A 16613-nucleotide genomic window follows, 5' to 3' on the forward strand; every position below is an offset into this window, starting at 1 on the left:
ACATAATACATGATGGAGGGATGTGACATTGTTTTATATCAGAGTCTTTTATATCAAGACATTTCTCAAAACCAGAATATGATCAGGGTGACTTTTGAACACTGGAAATAAATCATGTACTCATCCCGGCAGTAGCCCCCGTGGCACTCAAAATTTCCCTGGAATTTTCTAGTTAGTTTTATGATGCTGCACTGTTCTCTTAATCTGAGCCAAAATTGCCATGTGGACACACAGTCAGCCTGCGCTGTCACCTACATTACCAGCCTAATCCTTACTAGCCAACCACCGAACTGTCCGTCAGTGTCAACTTTCAGCCTGCCAGCTACCCAACATTGGGTCCAGTCATCCAGTTCAGCAGCAGGGCTGGCCTGAACTGACCACAGGTGCCCAGGTGATTATAAGATGATAGCCATTGCTCCTGCATGTACATTTGGATATGCAATCAAACAGATATATTTTATTGTATTATACTCTGATGTTTGGGACAATCAGGACTAAAATGAGCAATCAGGGGAGAAGGACCTTGGTAAGAGAGGTGGACCAAAAACCCAATGGTCAAAATTGTTGCAAAATAGATTAAATAATGACTCCTCATGGTACTTCATCTGAAAAGGTGTAACCAATAATGTGTGCTTTATCTATATGTCTTTATAAGAGAAAGTGCCTCCTGTCAAATTACTTGAGCTGTACAGGATACTCAAACTGGGTTTAAAAAGCATTAATAGTGAAATTATAATCTATCAATAATTTGGATTATGTTAAAACATTTATTCTTGTGATCATGATTGTCTCTTGAAAACAAATATAAAGGGTGAACTAACTATATGATGGGTGATAGTTGTTTCCACATTCCCCCTTTTTATTAATTTGTTAAATACTGTATATTAGTTTTGCCTGCCTGACTCCTCTGCTTTCTGTCCAATTACAAAACAAAACCATGAAACTTAACCTTAGTCATCACTAATAACAGTGATGAGTGTGATGATGAAGAAGAAATTCACAGATCAAAATGGTCTAGCTCTGAGTGCAGTGTAAAAGCCCAAGCTAACACATCAATAAGTAAGACAGCAGAGCTGAAGTGAGATATGAGTAGAAGTGAGGGGGAATCTGTGGAACCTTTTCATAACCACAAAAATGTGAAAAAATAAGTGGCGCCTCCACTCTGAGGTTGAGCCAGAGCCACTGTCATGTCTGAGACCCAAACTTAAGTGATGTATCACAACGATTGGAAAGCATTTTGCGTGTAGAAGTAACAGTAAAATGTGATGAATCATAACCAGAGGAGTGATTTAGTTGGCAGAGTGAACAGATAACAGCTCAGAGGAGCTCAGTGCTGCTGTGGAAACCCTGCAAGGAGGTTTCCAGACTGTTGTATTACTGCCATCTGCTGCTCACTGTAGGATTTTATAGTGTATGTCAAGCTAACCAGTGACAAAGCTACTGTTAATGTTTTTTTGAGAAAATAAATATAATGATCTTAGAATATTGCAAAGAACTCTCAGATTAGTGACAGACTTTTGTATTATCCCATTATGTTACTCAAGGTCTACAATGATTAAAATACATACAGATTAATATCAAACAAGTGAATTTCTCAGATTAATATTCTATATGCCTTCTTATCGTTCAGCCTTTGAATAATAATTATAGATCTTTTTTTTTAGAATCATATGAAATGAACATACTGAACTTTATTTCTACTCATGCAGTTTTAAGCACAGCCAGCAGATTATAATTCCATTTCGTGTGAAGATTTTTCCTAATATATGATAATTATTTCTCCTCCTTCCTGTGTTTGTTAGTAATGCAGCTGCAATAACATCAGATCTGCACACATCATATAAACAAATACAACGCTTGGAGGCAAAAACTAGGCTAATCTAGGCATATGTGTGTTTGTGCGTGTGTGTGTGTGTGTCTGTGTCTCTGGTTCAGACAGCTGCACAGCTGTTCAACACAGTATGTGAGAGGCTAACAAGGGCCAACTGTCGCCATGGCCACAGGATGAGAGATTACATTTGTATGTGTTTCTGTGTGTGTGTGTGAGACCATGAGGGTCACACCAGTTGGTCCCTAATTGGCCACTGGAGATTGGAGGCTGGGTCACATCTTTGTGATGCCTCGCTGCCCCGCACCATTACTCTAACCCTCTTTATGGCCATCCCTGTCTGTCCCCTGTCCTCCACTCCAGCTCTTCTTCCCTACATCAACACCAACACTAATCTGCACTCTCCATTCGTGTTCCCTCTAAAAAGCCCTAATGAGCTCCCAGAGGGCACGGCTACCCTAGCAGAGCTGCCACCCCCACTCCTGAAGCTGCTGTTGCTGCTGCATTAACGGAGTACAGTGGTAGGTAGACTGTCCCATTGGTTCATTTTTATGATCAGGTTACTAAAGAAGTGTGTACCTGTAGAGATCATCAGCTCTAGTGGATCCATGCTAACACTTTACCATGTTATATTAAGTAAGAAATGGCTCCATGCTAACACTTAAGCATAAAGGATAATGAGTGACAATAGACTCCATGCTAAGATCTTATCACACTCTATAGCTGCGTTTTGACCTGGAACTTTTAGTTCCAGGTACTTTTCTTCAAGAGCAAAAAGGTTCCTGTGTTGCTGTCTGTGTTTCCACCGCAGCCTAAAGCCCCAGGAAGATTACTTGACATTACATTATTCACAGCACTTTGAGGACATTACATGAACGAAAATATGGGCCAAATTGCATCTCGTATTCATTCAATACAGGAGGCAGCATTTTATTTTCAAGTATGGGACAATCTTGTATTATACGTGACGGGTGGAAACAATAGCCACTCCGTTTGTTTATTTTTTCACCTTCTCCCAGACCTGTTTCGTGGCAAATGTGTTTGCTCGCTCGGTGCTTGCTCACTCGCTCGCTGTGGACTTTTAAACATCGCAGGTGAAATAAAATGCAGCGAGTATTCGACCAGTCAGAAATGTTGAGCACTGCAGACCACACCCCCCAAAGTTCCTGAATCTTTTGAAAGTACTACCCCGTGATCAGGTACCTTTTTGGGGATCGATCAAATACCTCAGAATTAAATTTCCTTCCTAAAGTTCCTGTGGTCAAAACTTGCATAGTTCCTCAAAAGATTCCTGGTTCTTGGGGAAAGTTCCTGCGGTGGATATGTGGCCTATGTTGAGTAAAATGTGGCTCCATGCTAACACTTACACTTTAGCACACATACACACACTACTATTATTATTATTACTAATGAGCTGCGGGACACCTCTATCTATCTATCTATCTATCTATCTATCTATCTATCTATCTATCTATCTATCTATCTATCTATCTATCTATCTACAGAATAATGAGTGACAGCCGGCTCCATGATAACATCTTATCATACTCTATGTTGAGTTATTAATTATCATTTGGTTTAGTGAATTTTAAACAAGTGAGTGAGAGTTTACAGCATGTGTGTTCACTGTGCTTTATAATATGTATGGTCTCACCTGGTTTGAAGTGAGGCAAGGAGTTTACACCTGGCCAGTTATCCTCAGATGGGGTGCCAAGGACCTGAAAAAGTCACAGAAATATGGAGAAGAGAAAGTGAACAAGTGAAGCAAGAAAACAAAAGACTTTCTGGTTAGGTAGGGTAGTTAGCATTAGCAGCTAACTCATTAGAGGGATTCACAAATGATATTGCTGACTATTTAGCACTGAAGAAAGAGACAAAATAATTCATAGCAAAACTCACAGCATCAATTAATCACATGCTCACAGCCATCTCAATTATTTTATTATTTAAAACTACAGCAATTGGGGCGTCGAGTGGCGCAGTGGGTTGAGCAGGCGCCTTATATGTAGAGGCTACAGTCCTCGCTGCAGTCGGTCCCAGTTCGACTCCCGCATTGTACGGCCCTTTACTGCATGTCATTCCCCCTCTCTCTGCCTCCCCATTTCCTGTCTCTCTCTACTGTGCTATCCAATAAAGGCCTAAAAAAATATACTTTAAAACTACAGCACTTACAATATATTTTGTCAAATATAGGATACAGAATAATGCAGTAATATCATGTTGATGTTCTGTTGACTACTAACAAGTGTGATTAAGTGTTACAGATTATAGATATAGTTGCATAAGACTTTACTGTGTGTTGGTACGAGTACAGGGAAACTCGGCATCATTATTTGCTTTTTGGCTTTGAACTTCCAGTACAGACACATTTCATTGCTCATGCAAAGTCATGAAAAGTCTATCTTTCATGGAAGTACTGGCTGAGTTCTCACGCACACAGCCTGGGTTTATGATGACAAAACCCAGAGCAACGGACATGCTTTTGAAATGATCCATCACAGTTAAGCAGCGTAATAGTTTCCAGATTGTGCAGTCATTCCTGATCTACAGCACGCTCCTACAGTGTAGTAGTTGTGCAGGGATGTTTGATTTATACTCTCTAGTTGAGAGGATAGTGCATGTAAACACTGGATGGACGTGTGCTGTAGGATCATTGGAATAAATCAGTTTCAGATGACTCTAGCTAGCACAGCTGAGAGACAAAGAAAAAAGAGAATGACAGTAAAAGCTGAGGGAATCACAGTTTATGTTTCCACAGCAGAGAATTCGTCAAACTCTGGTTACACAACTCTGTTTCTGGTCTCTTTTAGATTACTCTGTCTCCCTGTTACTGTGTACTTAACAGGTAACAAAATATCACCACCTCTTAACTTGAGTATGTTACCTAAACAAAAATGAAAAAAACAAACACAAAAGACGATGGGTTGTGTGGTTAAAAGAGCATCAGTTAACTAAATTCATTACTGGAATACTCAAATACTGGAAACCAGAGGAATGTAATAAGGTCAGATGACTGTTTAATTTACAGCATGTTGGTCAACTGACCCAAATGTTAGTCATAGCTTGTGTAATAACAAAAAGCGCCACCAGAGAGCAGTACAGCACCACAAGGTCAACCTCAACAGGAACAATAAAAGCAGTCAGGACAAAGAGACATTGATGTGCAAGCTCAGCAACTAATCTTCAGTTTTAAAAAAAAGAACAAAGCTTTTCTGTTTAGTTATCTATATATTGTTGTCTTTAGCAACAATATTCCACTTCTGAGTGTATTTAGTTTAGTGTTTAACAAATGACAAGACTTGGTTATAGAGAAAACATGAAGTCAACCACAGTGAAGGGGGCTCAAATGAAGAGTCGAGGGGACTATTATTACCACTGTTCTCCATTATAAAAGATCTTGTCTACTAGTCGGTAATGTACTTTAAGAAAGATAATACAATTAACAGAGTTTTACTTTGATTTACAAATGGAGATTAATCAAAACACATGTTTTGTGTTGTTTATTTGATAAACAAAGAACTCAATATACATTGACACAACCTGTCCTTCCTTTTCTCTCTTTGTGTAAGATATAAGTGGGAAGGCCGCCACGTCATATTTTTGAGCAGATAAAGATCTAACTTTAACCGAACTGTTTCTAGGGGTTATAAATGCAACATCTGAGGTCAAGTCAAAAACTGAGAGGATTCAAATATTCGTTAAAGCAGCAGTGCATTATCTGGATATGGTAGCATTGAAGTGGAAGAAAGTAAGAGACAATTTAAGTCTGCAGGCAAGCCAAGAATCAAGTATTGGTTGACATTAATAAAAATTTTAATATTTCAGTGGAATGCAAGAAGTTTTATATTGGACAGGGACTCAGAAAATGTATATATAATAGGAGAGAGAAACCAGACATTCTGTGCATACAAGAATCTTGGTTGTAGCCACATTTGGTCTTTGAAATTTATGGATATGTAGCTATTAGGTGAGATAGGAAAGAAGGAGGAGGAGGGGGCACATTTGGGAAGCAAGGGATCTCATACAGAAAACTGGGTATAGGAAAAGAAATGGAATATGTGGTAGTGGAGGTATGGGTTGAAATGAAGGAATTGGTGGTGGTGGATGTTTATAATGCATGTATGAGAATAGAAACAATATCGAAGAAATAGAAGGGCAACGTAGAGCAAGCATGGTATGGTGTGGGGATTTCAAAGCACATGACTAATTATGGGGGAGTAAGAAAACTGTCATTAGTATTAGGGCAGCTGCTCTAAAATCTATTCCTAAAAGTAAAGGGAAAACAAACATGAAAGCAATGCCATGCTGGAACATTACATGTATAGAGGCACAATTGGGATCACAACTCCCGCAGGAGAAGTGTAGGGGATGATTAGAAAGTTGGGAGGGGAAGGGAGTGGAGTTATCCTGTGCTAACAACTGAAAATGAATTAGCAGTAACTAATAGTAGGACAGCGGAGCTTTTGGCTAATATTTTTGTTAAGATACACAGTTTTAACAACTTATCTGAGGAGGGAAGAAGAGGTAGAGAAGAAACGAAATCTGAAAATATGGATGCTTTAAGGAAAAAGAAGAATACTGAAGAATACTCCATTTACAATGTAAGAATTAAAAAGAGTGCTTGCTAAAACTTGAATGACTGCTCCAGGAAAGGATGAAATAGGTTATATTATGTTAATACATTTAAGTAGCGAAGGATTGCATAAAGTATCAACATTGTAATAAAAAAGTGTGGGAGGAAGGTTCCAGCAACCTGGAAGGAAGCAGTTATGTATCTATAAGGAAACCAGGATAGATGCAAGCAACCCACCAAATTATAGGCCAATTGCCCTGACATTGCATATATGTAAACTTATGGAATGTATGGTAAAATGAAAGATTGATGTATTATTCAGAGAATCAGCAGCTAATACTAGGATGTCAGAGCGGATTTAGAAAAGGGAGGGGTATAGATTCAGTATGTTTAGAAGACAAGGAAGGCATCAAATTAATAAGGAAACAGTGGCAGCAGTGTTCTTTGATGTAGAAAAGGCATATATGCTATGGAAGGAAGGACTATTGATTAAAATGCATTTTATGGGAATCAGGGGAAAGATGTTTAATTGGATAATTAAAAAAGAATAAAAGAAGAGAACTATTCAAGTAAACATTGGAGCTGAATTGTCCCGAAAATATGAGGTAGAAAATGGGACTCAACAGGAGTCCTATATTATTCTCAATCATGATAAATGATGTATTTGAGTCCATGTCACCAGATATGGAAAGATCATTATTTGCGTATGACGGGGCCTTGTAGAAAAAAAGGAATTTGGAACATGTAGTAAAAAAAACTACAGGAAGGAATAAAGAAAGTTGAAATGTGGGGGAAAAAATGGGGATTTAAATTCTCAGTTGAAAAAACTAGTAATGCTCTTTACGAGAAGGAGGGGTAGGGGGAATTTTCTTCTGGACATGTATGGAAGCAGACCAGAAATGGAAACATTTTGTTTTTTTAGGGGTCCACTTTGACACCAGATTAACATGGGGAAAGAAAATGATTATATCCACTGAAACACAATTGCATATCCTTAATCAGATCAAGGGTAGACTATGGCAGTGTAGCATATGGTTCGGCATCAGAAACGGCTCTTAAAGCACAAGACGTTGCTCAAGCTAGAGCCCTAAGAGTTTGTATTAGTGCAGTAAGAACCTCCCGTGTGTGCCGTCCAAGTAGAAACTCTAGAAATGCCATTGTGCCTACGCAGGAAGCAATTATTGGTTATTTACTGGATAAATCTCAAAGGTCATGAGTATAACTAAAATCACTATTAAAATAATCCAACTAAAAAATGTTGCAGAACTGCTGGGAAAGGCACAGAGCACCAAAAACAAGTTCTGGCTGGACAAGAGAAACAACAGCAAGAAACCTAGGGATATCACAGCTAGAATTTTGCCCAACTGTCATTTGGCCAGTAATCCCTGCTTGGATGCTGGAAATTCCTGAGGTGGGTATGGAATTGCTGTAAATTAAGGCAAGAAATAGAAAGGCAGATTTAATGAGTACATTCTATTGCTAGACAGAGCACAAATATTCAGATTTTTAGCACGTTTTTACTGAGGGCTCAAAAGTCACACACAATCACAGACAGTACAGGCTTTGTAATCACAATTCCAGAGTACAAAACTGAAATATTCAAACAAACCTCTAACTGTCCTAACTGTGTACACAGCCATTTTCATGGCACTGGAATGGATTGTACAGAACAAACCAAATGAAGTCCTGATTTGCAGCGATTCCATATTGGCACTCAAAGTGTTAAGTCAGGTATGTCTAATTCTCACAGGATTTAGTTTTCAAAATAGTATCAGTTCACTCCAAAGCAATCAACCAAGGCACCAAAATCATATCCTTACTGATACCAGCTCATATAGGTATTAGAGGGAACGAAAAAAGTTTAAACTAGCAAAACAAGCTCTACAGAACAACAAAAGAAATATAGATATCAGAATTAAGATATCTAAAAAACAGGGAAAAAGTATTGTAAGGAAAATTATTCATAGTGAATGGCAACAACACTGGTATCAGTAGACAAGGGGAAGACATTTCTATACAGTTCAAAACAAAGTTGGCAGTGTAAGGTACAGGGGAGGAAGAGAGGGAGAGAAGAGGTCATCATATCATAATTAAGAATAGGACACAGCAATCTGCAAAGTACACATATGATAGGGAAACATCCAAACGGTCTTGAGCAATGTCAGGCACCGGAAAACTATAGAACATGTCCTTATTAAAAATGCAGTCAATAAACATCAGAAAGGGAGGATATGTTGAAGGAAATGGAACGTTTGGGGAGTAGAGAAAGGGAGTTGGGAAACTGGACTAAAGCAAAAGATCTAGTAGACTGGACAATGTAGGAGCTGAGTGATGTCAAAAAATAGCGGTAATGCAACTACTTGGATGCCAGCTTCCACTAAACAGCATCAAAGAAGAAGAAGAAGAAAAAGAAGAAGAAGAAGGCTCTCAAGTAGTATTCCAACACTCTGAGGGTGGCTGTGAACCAGACAGGTGACTTTTGCAAGTTGTAGATAATATTGGTTGTTTTTTTTTGCTGTGGATGTCAAAGTTTTTTTTTCCTCACTATTTTTTGTAAATAAAAGTTTAGCACTTTAATCTACTTTTGTGACTCAAGCCATCTTGTTATTTTTCAGTTGACCCACAGTTTTTGTGACAATCAGTTTCATTTAATAAAGCATACAACAGAATCTTAGGTACTTTGCTCCTCCACAAACTTATTTTTAAAATGAATGAATATTTTGCAATTTGGCAAAAGGTTCAGCAGAGCAAAACAAAAAACCACCCCCTGTTGATAACTGAAACGTAGCTGAAAGAAGTCTAAGTAAAGATGGCTGGTCATACTATTAGGCCTACCAGCTAAGAAGGATTGACATCTAATACTTAATCTGAAAAAATAGTATGATTAATTTAGAATTACCTGTACGAAAAGAGTAAAAATTCCACCATGGTTCATCTGAGGTGAATTTTAACAGCCTTAAATTATGTCAGCACTTTAATCCAACATCGCAGTTTAAATTCAAATACAATGTTCTGGAGCAACTACAACAACAATATATCTGTTCAACTACTAGGTGCTTACAGTGGATCCTTCATTGGTTTGACCAGAAACCAGCCCCGAGGTAATCACTATAATACTGAAAATCTTCATGTGTTTCATCAAATTTGATAGATGAACTGTACCATATCGTGTTCAGACTGTTAATTATAACACTTCCTCAGGCCAATCACCATTTTTAAAGAAGCTGGAACACAGTAGCAAAATATAATCCCCAAGGTTTTGTCACAAACATGTCACTAGTTCGTTGTAGTGTCACAGGTTTTTTTAGTTATTTTCTTGGCGCATTTGCTTTCCAATTAATCCTAACCCACCACCTTTTTCAATGGTGGGAAATCAAATGGGTTTATAAGTATGTTCTATCTTTAGCATTGAAATGACTGATTTGTGCATTATTTTAGATTTTTTCAGTAGCTGGGCTAAGGAGCCTGAGTTCGTTTTAACTGAAGCAAACAGTTTAGGTATGAAATCACTATGCATACTGTACATATGTTGCTGTTGCTACATGCTAATATGACTGGTTGTTTTGGTAAATTAAACGTTCCATGGTAAAACCCAAAATTCTCGGGCTTGTGGTGGATAGCAGGTGCCAACTTACATGGCAAGGTGTCCCACGGTTAATGTTTGCCATTAAATACCAATGTTTGGTATAATTTCTAATCATAGTTTATGCATATACCAGCAAAACATTAACTCAGGATAAGCGGTGTAATTTCGACATGTTCTCACTTAGGATACGACGGAAGTATAACCATACATGCCCTGACATATGTATAACAATACATGCATTAGCCAACATCACATCTGTGGTCTAACATAAGCACACAAGCTCAGCTAACTTACACTGACTGGTGGGCATGCAGCAGCACTGATGGCACATCCTGTGAGCGGAACAGGATGTTGAAGGCCAGAGAGAGAGACGTTAGGTTCAGCCTCATTCTTCAGTAGGAGCCTGTTATTGCCAGTGATTCCCAGTTGTTTCTGGAAACCATTCAAAAACAATCTGCTGAAAAATGTTCTGCTGACCGCAGAGGTGGCTTTTCGTGGTGATCTTTACTTCATTCCCATCTTGGCTCTTTACAATATCAATCCACCTCTTCTTTTCATCATCTTTGAGAAATTTGAATAAAGTCACAGAGCCGTGGATATTGTGGCATCCAGGAGAGACACATGTGGGGAGGGAAGGCATAGCTTTGAGCTAAAGAGTGAATCTCAGTAGCACAGTAGTAGTAACTCGAGAGACGAGCGGGAGAACCACTGATGTTAGCGCATTCCATATTTTTATACCGTTTTAACCTTAGGGGAGGGGTATGCTAAGTAGGGGTCCAGTCCACCCTAGACCATGAGTGTGTTCCACATTCCCCTGCTCCGTCAAGATTCATCTCAGTAAGATTTCTTGATAGAAAAGCGAAGGTTAGTAATATTTAGTGTATTGTAAGAGAAAGAATGCAAAATGATTTATAATTCTAAACTAGTTGAACTACTTTTACACTAGTTTTAGGGTAGTTGAGACAGCTGTAAGCGAGTCATTAGCTAGTAGAGCTACTTGTAAACTAGTTAATATCATAGGTTACTTTGCTTCAGAAATGCTCTGTGTCCAAAATCATCCCCACGTTCACTCATTCACTATTTTTTCATGGAAACTCAATTCTTTACTCAGTAGTGAGCAGCAAATTGAGACCAAGTGGCAACTGAACGTGACATCACCCATTGGTTTGTGATCTGCCGTTTTGAAGCCAGGAGTTTGCATTTTGGCCGTCGCCATTTTGTTTTTTTGAAATGGGAAGAATGCTGGATGCGCAGTCACTAAACATTGACTTCATTACAGTTAACTGTCGTGTCTCGACATGATGTTAAAGAGCAGATCTGCAGATGTGTGTGTCGTGTTTGTTCATATTAAGTTTGGTTCAGTTTTAGTTTTTCAGCTCTAGTTCATTTCATTATTGATCACAGGAGTCAAAACATCTGTTGGAATGATTCTGTGTCTGTTTCAGAATAAAGAACATCACTGAGAGCCGAGAACCATCATGACATGTGCACCTGCACAATGACTCCAAACTGAGTATTAGTTTCTATTCTATTGTTATTTAATGTAAAACAGTTCAGCAGACTGTTTATTACAACTAAGCTGAGGGAATAATGTATTCTCAGATTATCAGAGTGCTGCGTCTTTTGTCTTTTTCTCTATACTCTACGATATTGATATGATTTCTCTCTATTATAATGTTTTTTTCCATCCAACACCTATAACCTCTTGCAGCGATGATGGAGGCCCTGCACCACCTCCACCTGCAGTTTCCACACATGAAGATCTTCTCTTCCCAAACATAAACACAGTGTCTTATATGATAATAAAGCATTTTTTAATGTAACACTAGTGGCCATAACATTGTTCAGTCTTATCAGCTGTGCTCTTCCTTGTTCCCTACACCCTCACTGTCTTATTACAGTCTCTGCCCCATGTCACACATACAATTAGATGACCTTTGGACTCCACTGTAGCTGTAACAAATTGTCAATAGTTTAAAACATTAGAGTTCATATTTCATAGTCCTCAGCCATTATAGTTAATATCAGTGTGCTGTTCCAACAAGGGATATTGTTACTGGAGCAAATAAATATGAACTGTCTCACACATTAGGACTCATGATGAATAATGATTATACTTGCTACTAAAAATTCTGTTGCACTGTTGATTCAACTACCTCTTAGTTACAGTTCATTGTAAATTGTACACTACAGTATTTAATTAATATATATTTTTTTACATTGTTTTATACATGTTTCCAGTGTTGTAAATTGTTTAAATTAATGTAGTTTATAATGTCCAATAAAGTTATTTGTGAAGCTCTTGCTTTAACTTTGTTGGAGGTTTTCATAGAACACACCTGATATGAATTTTCACAATAGTAACACGTACAGCATTGTGTGGCTATTTCTCTGTTAGCTTTAATCAACTACATACATACATACTAGAAATGTTAAAATGTTACTGTCCGACAACACTGACAATGAAGGATCAAAAAACATGCTGATGTTGATTGGTAAATACTTTCACCTGTGGAGGTGGTGACAGTGCTAGAGATGATCCATCACTTAATCACAGTTTAATATTTATAAATTCTGTTCTTAAAAGTGTTACTACCATCACCTGTCAACAACAGCATAAATGAAGTTGCAGGTCAGAAACTGAACCTTTAAATACTAAAGACAGAGAATAATAAACAACCTAATCAGCAGTTAGTCTGTCATTTCATCTGGGAGTGGTTTTCTAGCATCATCATCACAGCACATTTGAGAACTAAGGATGTCCATGCAGTCTCCCTTCTCCAAAACCAGATGAATGGAAACAAATGGGCTGCTTCATACATGAGGTCCTTTTCCTGTTGGCAATGGGCACTCAGTTTTCACAGTGTTGAAACCTTTCAAATGACAATAAAAGACAAACACTTGAGTTAAGATGTGGTGGATCACAGTTAATCACAAATATCTGTCAACTGTCAGGACAGGTGTTTTGAGTATTAAATGAACAATCTTGCATATGACAAACATTTTTCTACACATTTTGTATACGTCACGTTATCTTAACAAGAGAAACACAAATCAAACGTTGTTAGATTAACGTCGATTAAATGTACCTTTTAATTGGACTGAACACTTCCACGGGCTAACCCAGGTTGACACAGGTTATCAGCCCAGCGGGGCCAGGTACCGTTAGCATAGCAATCGCTAAGTTATCAGCTAACCCTAGCACTAGCTGGCTAGCTTGGTTAGCAAGGTGCATCGTCACCTGAACTGTGATATTAACAGGGATGCTAATTTTGGCTAGCAAAGAAATAAGATTAAAACAAAAACGTACTTACCGGAAAAAATTGAACTGCCGACTCCTCCAAGTGTCTTTTAGAACAACTGAACGCCGAACAAGACATTTTCAGGCAAACAACATCTTAGCGCTAACCTTTATGAACTGAAAACACAATGACAAGTCAAATGTCCGACACATCACTCTGGCCTCTATCCAGATAAATAGGCAGGTCACCCTGAGTGTCAATCATGGGGTAGCCATGTCCTAAAACCACTCTGCTTTAACGTCTATTTTCTTTAAAATAGGACCATAATATGAAAAATGAATGTTGTATTGAAGAAAACTTCAAACTAGCGATTCAGACCATAAACAAGTAATGTAAACGTTTGCTGAGGTAACAAATTAATTGACAAGTAGGGTCATTTTCCCATAGATTTCAATACAATCAGACTTCTTTTTGCAACCAGTGGAGTCGCCCCCTAATGGTCATTCTATAGAATGCAAGTTTAAGGCACTTCTGCATTGACTTCATTTTCTAAACGTGGAGTCGACGTCCATTTTTATATACAGTCTATGATTGAGACTTTATACACTTCCTAATCTTCATCATTTATGTCATCACTGACACCTTTATAGCCACTCAATCATAATTTTCTCGTCTGTAAAATGCAATATTTTTGTCATTCCATTGTAAATTCTTTGGAAGTATATAGTGGATGCATGCATACATTCAGAATTCAGACACAGATATGTGGTGGTAAAGCATTATTATGAGATATTTTTAAATCCCATATCTGCAGTGTATGTGGTGATGTCACGTCATATAAAAGTTTTTGTCAGTTAGATAGGCCATATTCAAGTTTTGAACAAATGACTGATGCTGTTGTTTTCATTGGAGGACAGTCGTCTCTCTCCATAACCTACATGGAAAAATAGGAGGATGGGGTAATCCATCAGCAAGAGCAGGGCTGGGTGTTAGTTTATGTAGAGTGTATGGAAAGAGAGAGAGTCCTGAGAGGAAGTCATGCCTCAGAGGGAATTTCTGTGAGGTCACAGGTCATGACCCTGAGCACTGCACGATCATTCTGATGGACATACAAAATCTTTCCCCCCACCAGCTATGTTACAGACCACCCACCCAGCCAGACACAAACAGTACGTCTGACCTTCACACGGGAACCTCTAATTATAGGCTGTATATGTTCCTAGAGGGACACTGAAAAGATTAGACAGATCTGGATTGTCAGTGCACTGAAAGCAGGTCAGACAGACTCTCACCACTGTGTGTAAGACAGATGACATATGTGGCACGTTATCCCCAATCCTTAAGAGAATGACTGTGCATTTCAGGACAATCAGCACTGTTAAAATAATGAATGGCAACAACCTTTGGGATAACCCTGACGACATCATCAGTTACTTTCTCAAAATTGACAAAGCTCCTCATCCTGAGTTGAACTCATGACTACTAAACTGATCTCAAATTGGTGGAATTCCCCTTTAAAGTGTTGTAAATATATAATATCATAGTTGAGAACATAAGAACTTTTTCATGGCAGACATTATGATTTGTCAGAACAAGTCACATAAGTTGCCCTGTTCAAGCAGTGATTTATAAATCCTAATAAATCCTGCTCTCTCTTGCTTGTGTGTTGTCTGTGCACGTCTTATACCGATGATGGTACACACAGTAAATTGCATGTGCAGCCACACACCATGGAAACATAATTGTTATCTACAGTAGTAAGCCAAGCCCCAGTAGCCAGCTCAAAAAGTGCCCTGACATAAATTCTGTTATGATTTGGCACTATATAAATAAAAGTCACTTGACCTGATATTTCCATTAAAGGAGTCTGTCAGAATGGATTTGTGTAAGATAATTAGCATAACATAGGTTAAACTTATTAGGTGATTAGCATAACATAGGTTCAATTTAAAGTTAGCTTTCTAAAATAACATTTGACCAGCCAATAAGTTAGCTAAAAAGACAGATTCATGTACCCTTCTTCGTGGGCTCTGCAGACCTCTGCTACATTCCAGTAGGTTGCCAGGTTTTCATGCAGTGCACTAGAAATGACCCAATCACGTTTCAAAAGCAAAACATAACTTCTCAATTTCTAGAAAAATGCAAATATTTAATAAAAGAGTCAAGTCCTTTCAAGTCAACTGCCTCCTCAAGTTTGAGTCTAGTTAAGTCATGTGACTTGACTTCCTTACCTCTACAACTACCCCACTGGGCGCCACTATACTGAATCTTGACTACTAGTGTTAAATTGACTTTGTCTATTATCAAAATAACCACTGAATTTTAATATCAAAGGAGATGTACCTCAGTGGTTTTACATTTTTTTACGTTATGATGCACCTTCGGGGAGGTGCAGATTTGTAAATTCCATTTGTTCAAACACTAATTAATCCCTTAATCCAAACCTAAGTACCAGTACTGGCCCCAGTCGCAGCTGTATCCCACCCATGCCTCCTCCACATTCATACCTCTACTCTGTCTTTATCCTAGCGCCGACCCCAGCATTCATCTCTTTTTCTGCTCCAAAAATACCAGTCCCATCCCTGAACTGCTCTCAAACCCCAGTCACAGCCAAGCAGATTGGGGTCACCTCCAGCTAGGGGTCAAACACATCAGAACCAGAGCCAAGTGGAACAGCTGTCTCCCACTGCAAGCGGATGGAATGTGTTCAGTAAGCTGCGACTATCCTGTCTGGTTTTCAGATACTAACGTGTATTACAGGAAGAAAAAGGACAGACCACAGTGCAGGTTCAGACACAGGTGAAAACATAACCTCCTTGTTGGAGTTAATTATGATAATAATAAGACTAACTAGAAAATTCCAGGGAAATTTTGAGTGCCACGGGGGCTACTGCCGGGATGAGTACATGATTTATTTCCAGTGTTCAAAAGTCACCCTGATCATATTCTGGTTTTGAGAAATGTCTTGATATAAAAGACTCTGATATAAAACAATGTCACATCCCTCCATCATGTATTATGTGGGAAATATCTCATATTCTGTCTTGTTTTTTTAATAAAACAAGAGGCAACATGTCTTCAAACTGGCATTTAAAGGGTTAAAATCCTGAAAACTAATAAACATTTGGTAGGTTTGAGCAGAACTGAAGTGGTTTAAGAGATGTATGAAAAAAAAAGCAGAAAAAAATATTGATATATGATGATTTTATAGCATTTTCTTTGTGTGTCCTTGTTTGGACGCGAGGAACCCGAGGATACAAAATGTGTTACCAGTGTATAATAGACCTGTAACAGTAACTGACATTAGATTTTAAAAATATGTCAAAAAAGACACTTTCTTGCAGAAATCCATACCTTCAGCTGTAACACAGCCAAAATGATCAG

General features: G+C 38.4%; 1 protein-coding gene across 2 annotated transcripts in view; it reads right to left on the minus strand.

Moving 5' to 3' along the window:
• Positions 1 to 16613, minus strand: part of cdk14 (cyclin dependent kinase 14) — a 186633-nt gene that overhangs the window by 92156 nt on the left and 77864 nt on the right. For both annotated transcript variants that reach the window (XM_023396252.2, XM_023396253.2), the window contains exon 10: positions 3483 to 3546. In XM_023396252.2, the coding sequence (XP_023252020.1) occupies positions 3483 to 3546 (64 nt within the window). The remainder of the gene's footprint in view (positions 1 to 3482; positions 3547 to 16613) is intronic.

This window comes from Seriola lalandi, unplaced genomic scaffold, assembly GCF_002814215.2.
Source record: "Seriola lalandi dorsalis isolate HSWRI2012SDOR001 ecotype SW California unplaced genomic scaffold, Sedor1 jcf7180002054974, whole genome shotgun sequence".
Lineage (NCBI taxonomy): Eukaryota > Metazoa > Chordata > Actinopteri > Carangiformes > Carangidae > Seriola > Seriola lalandi.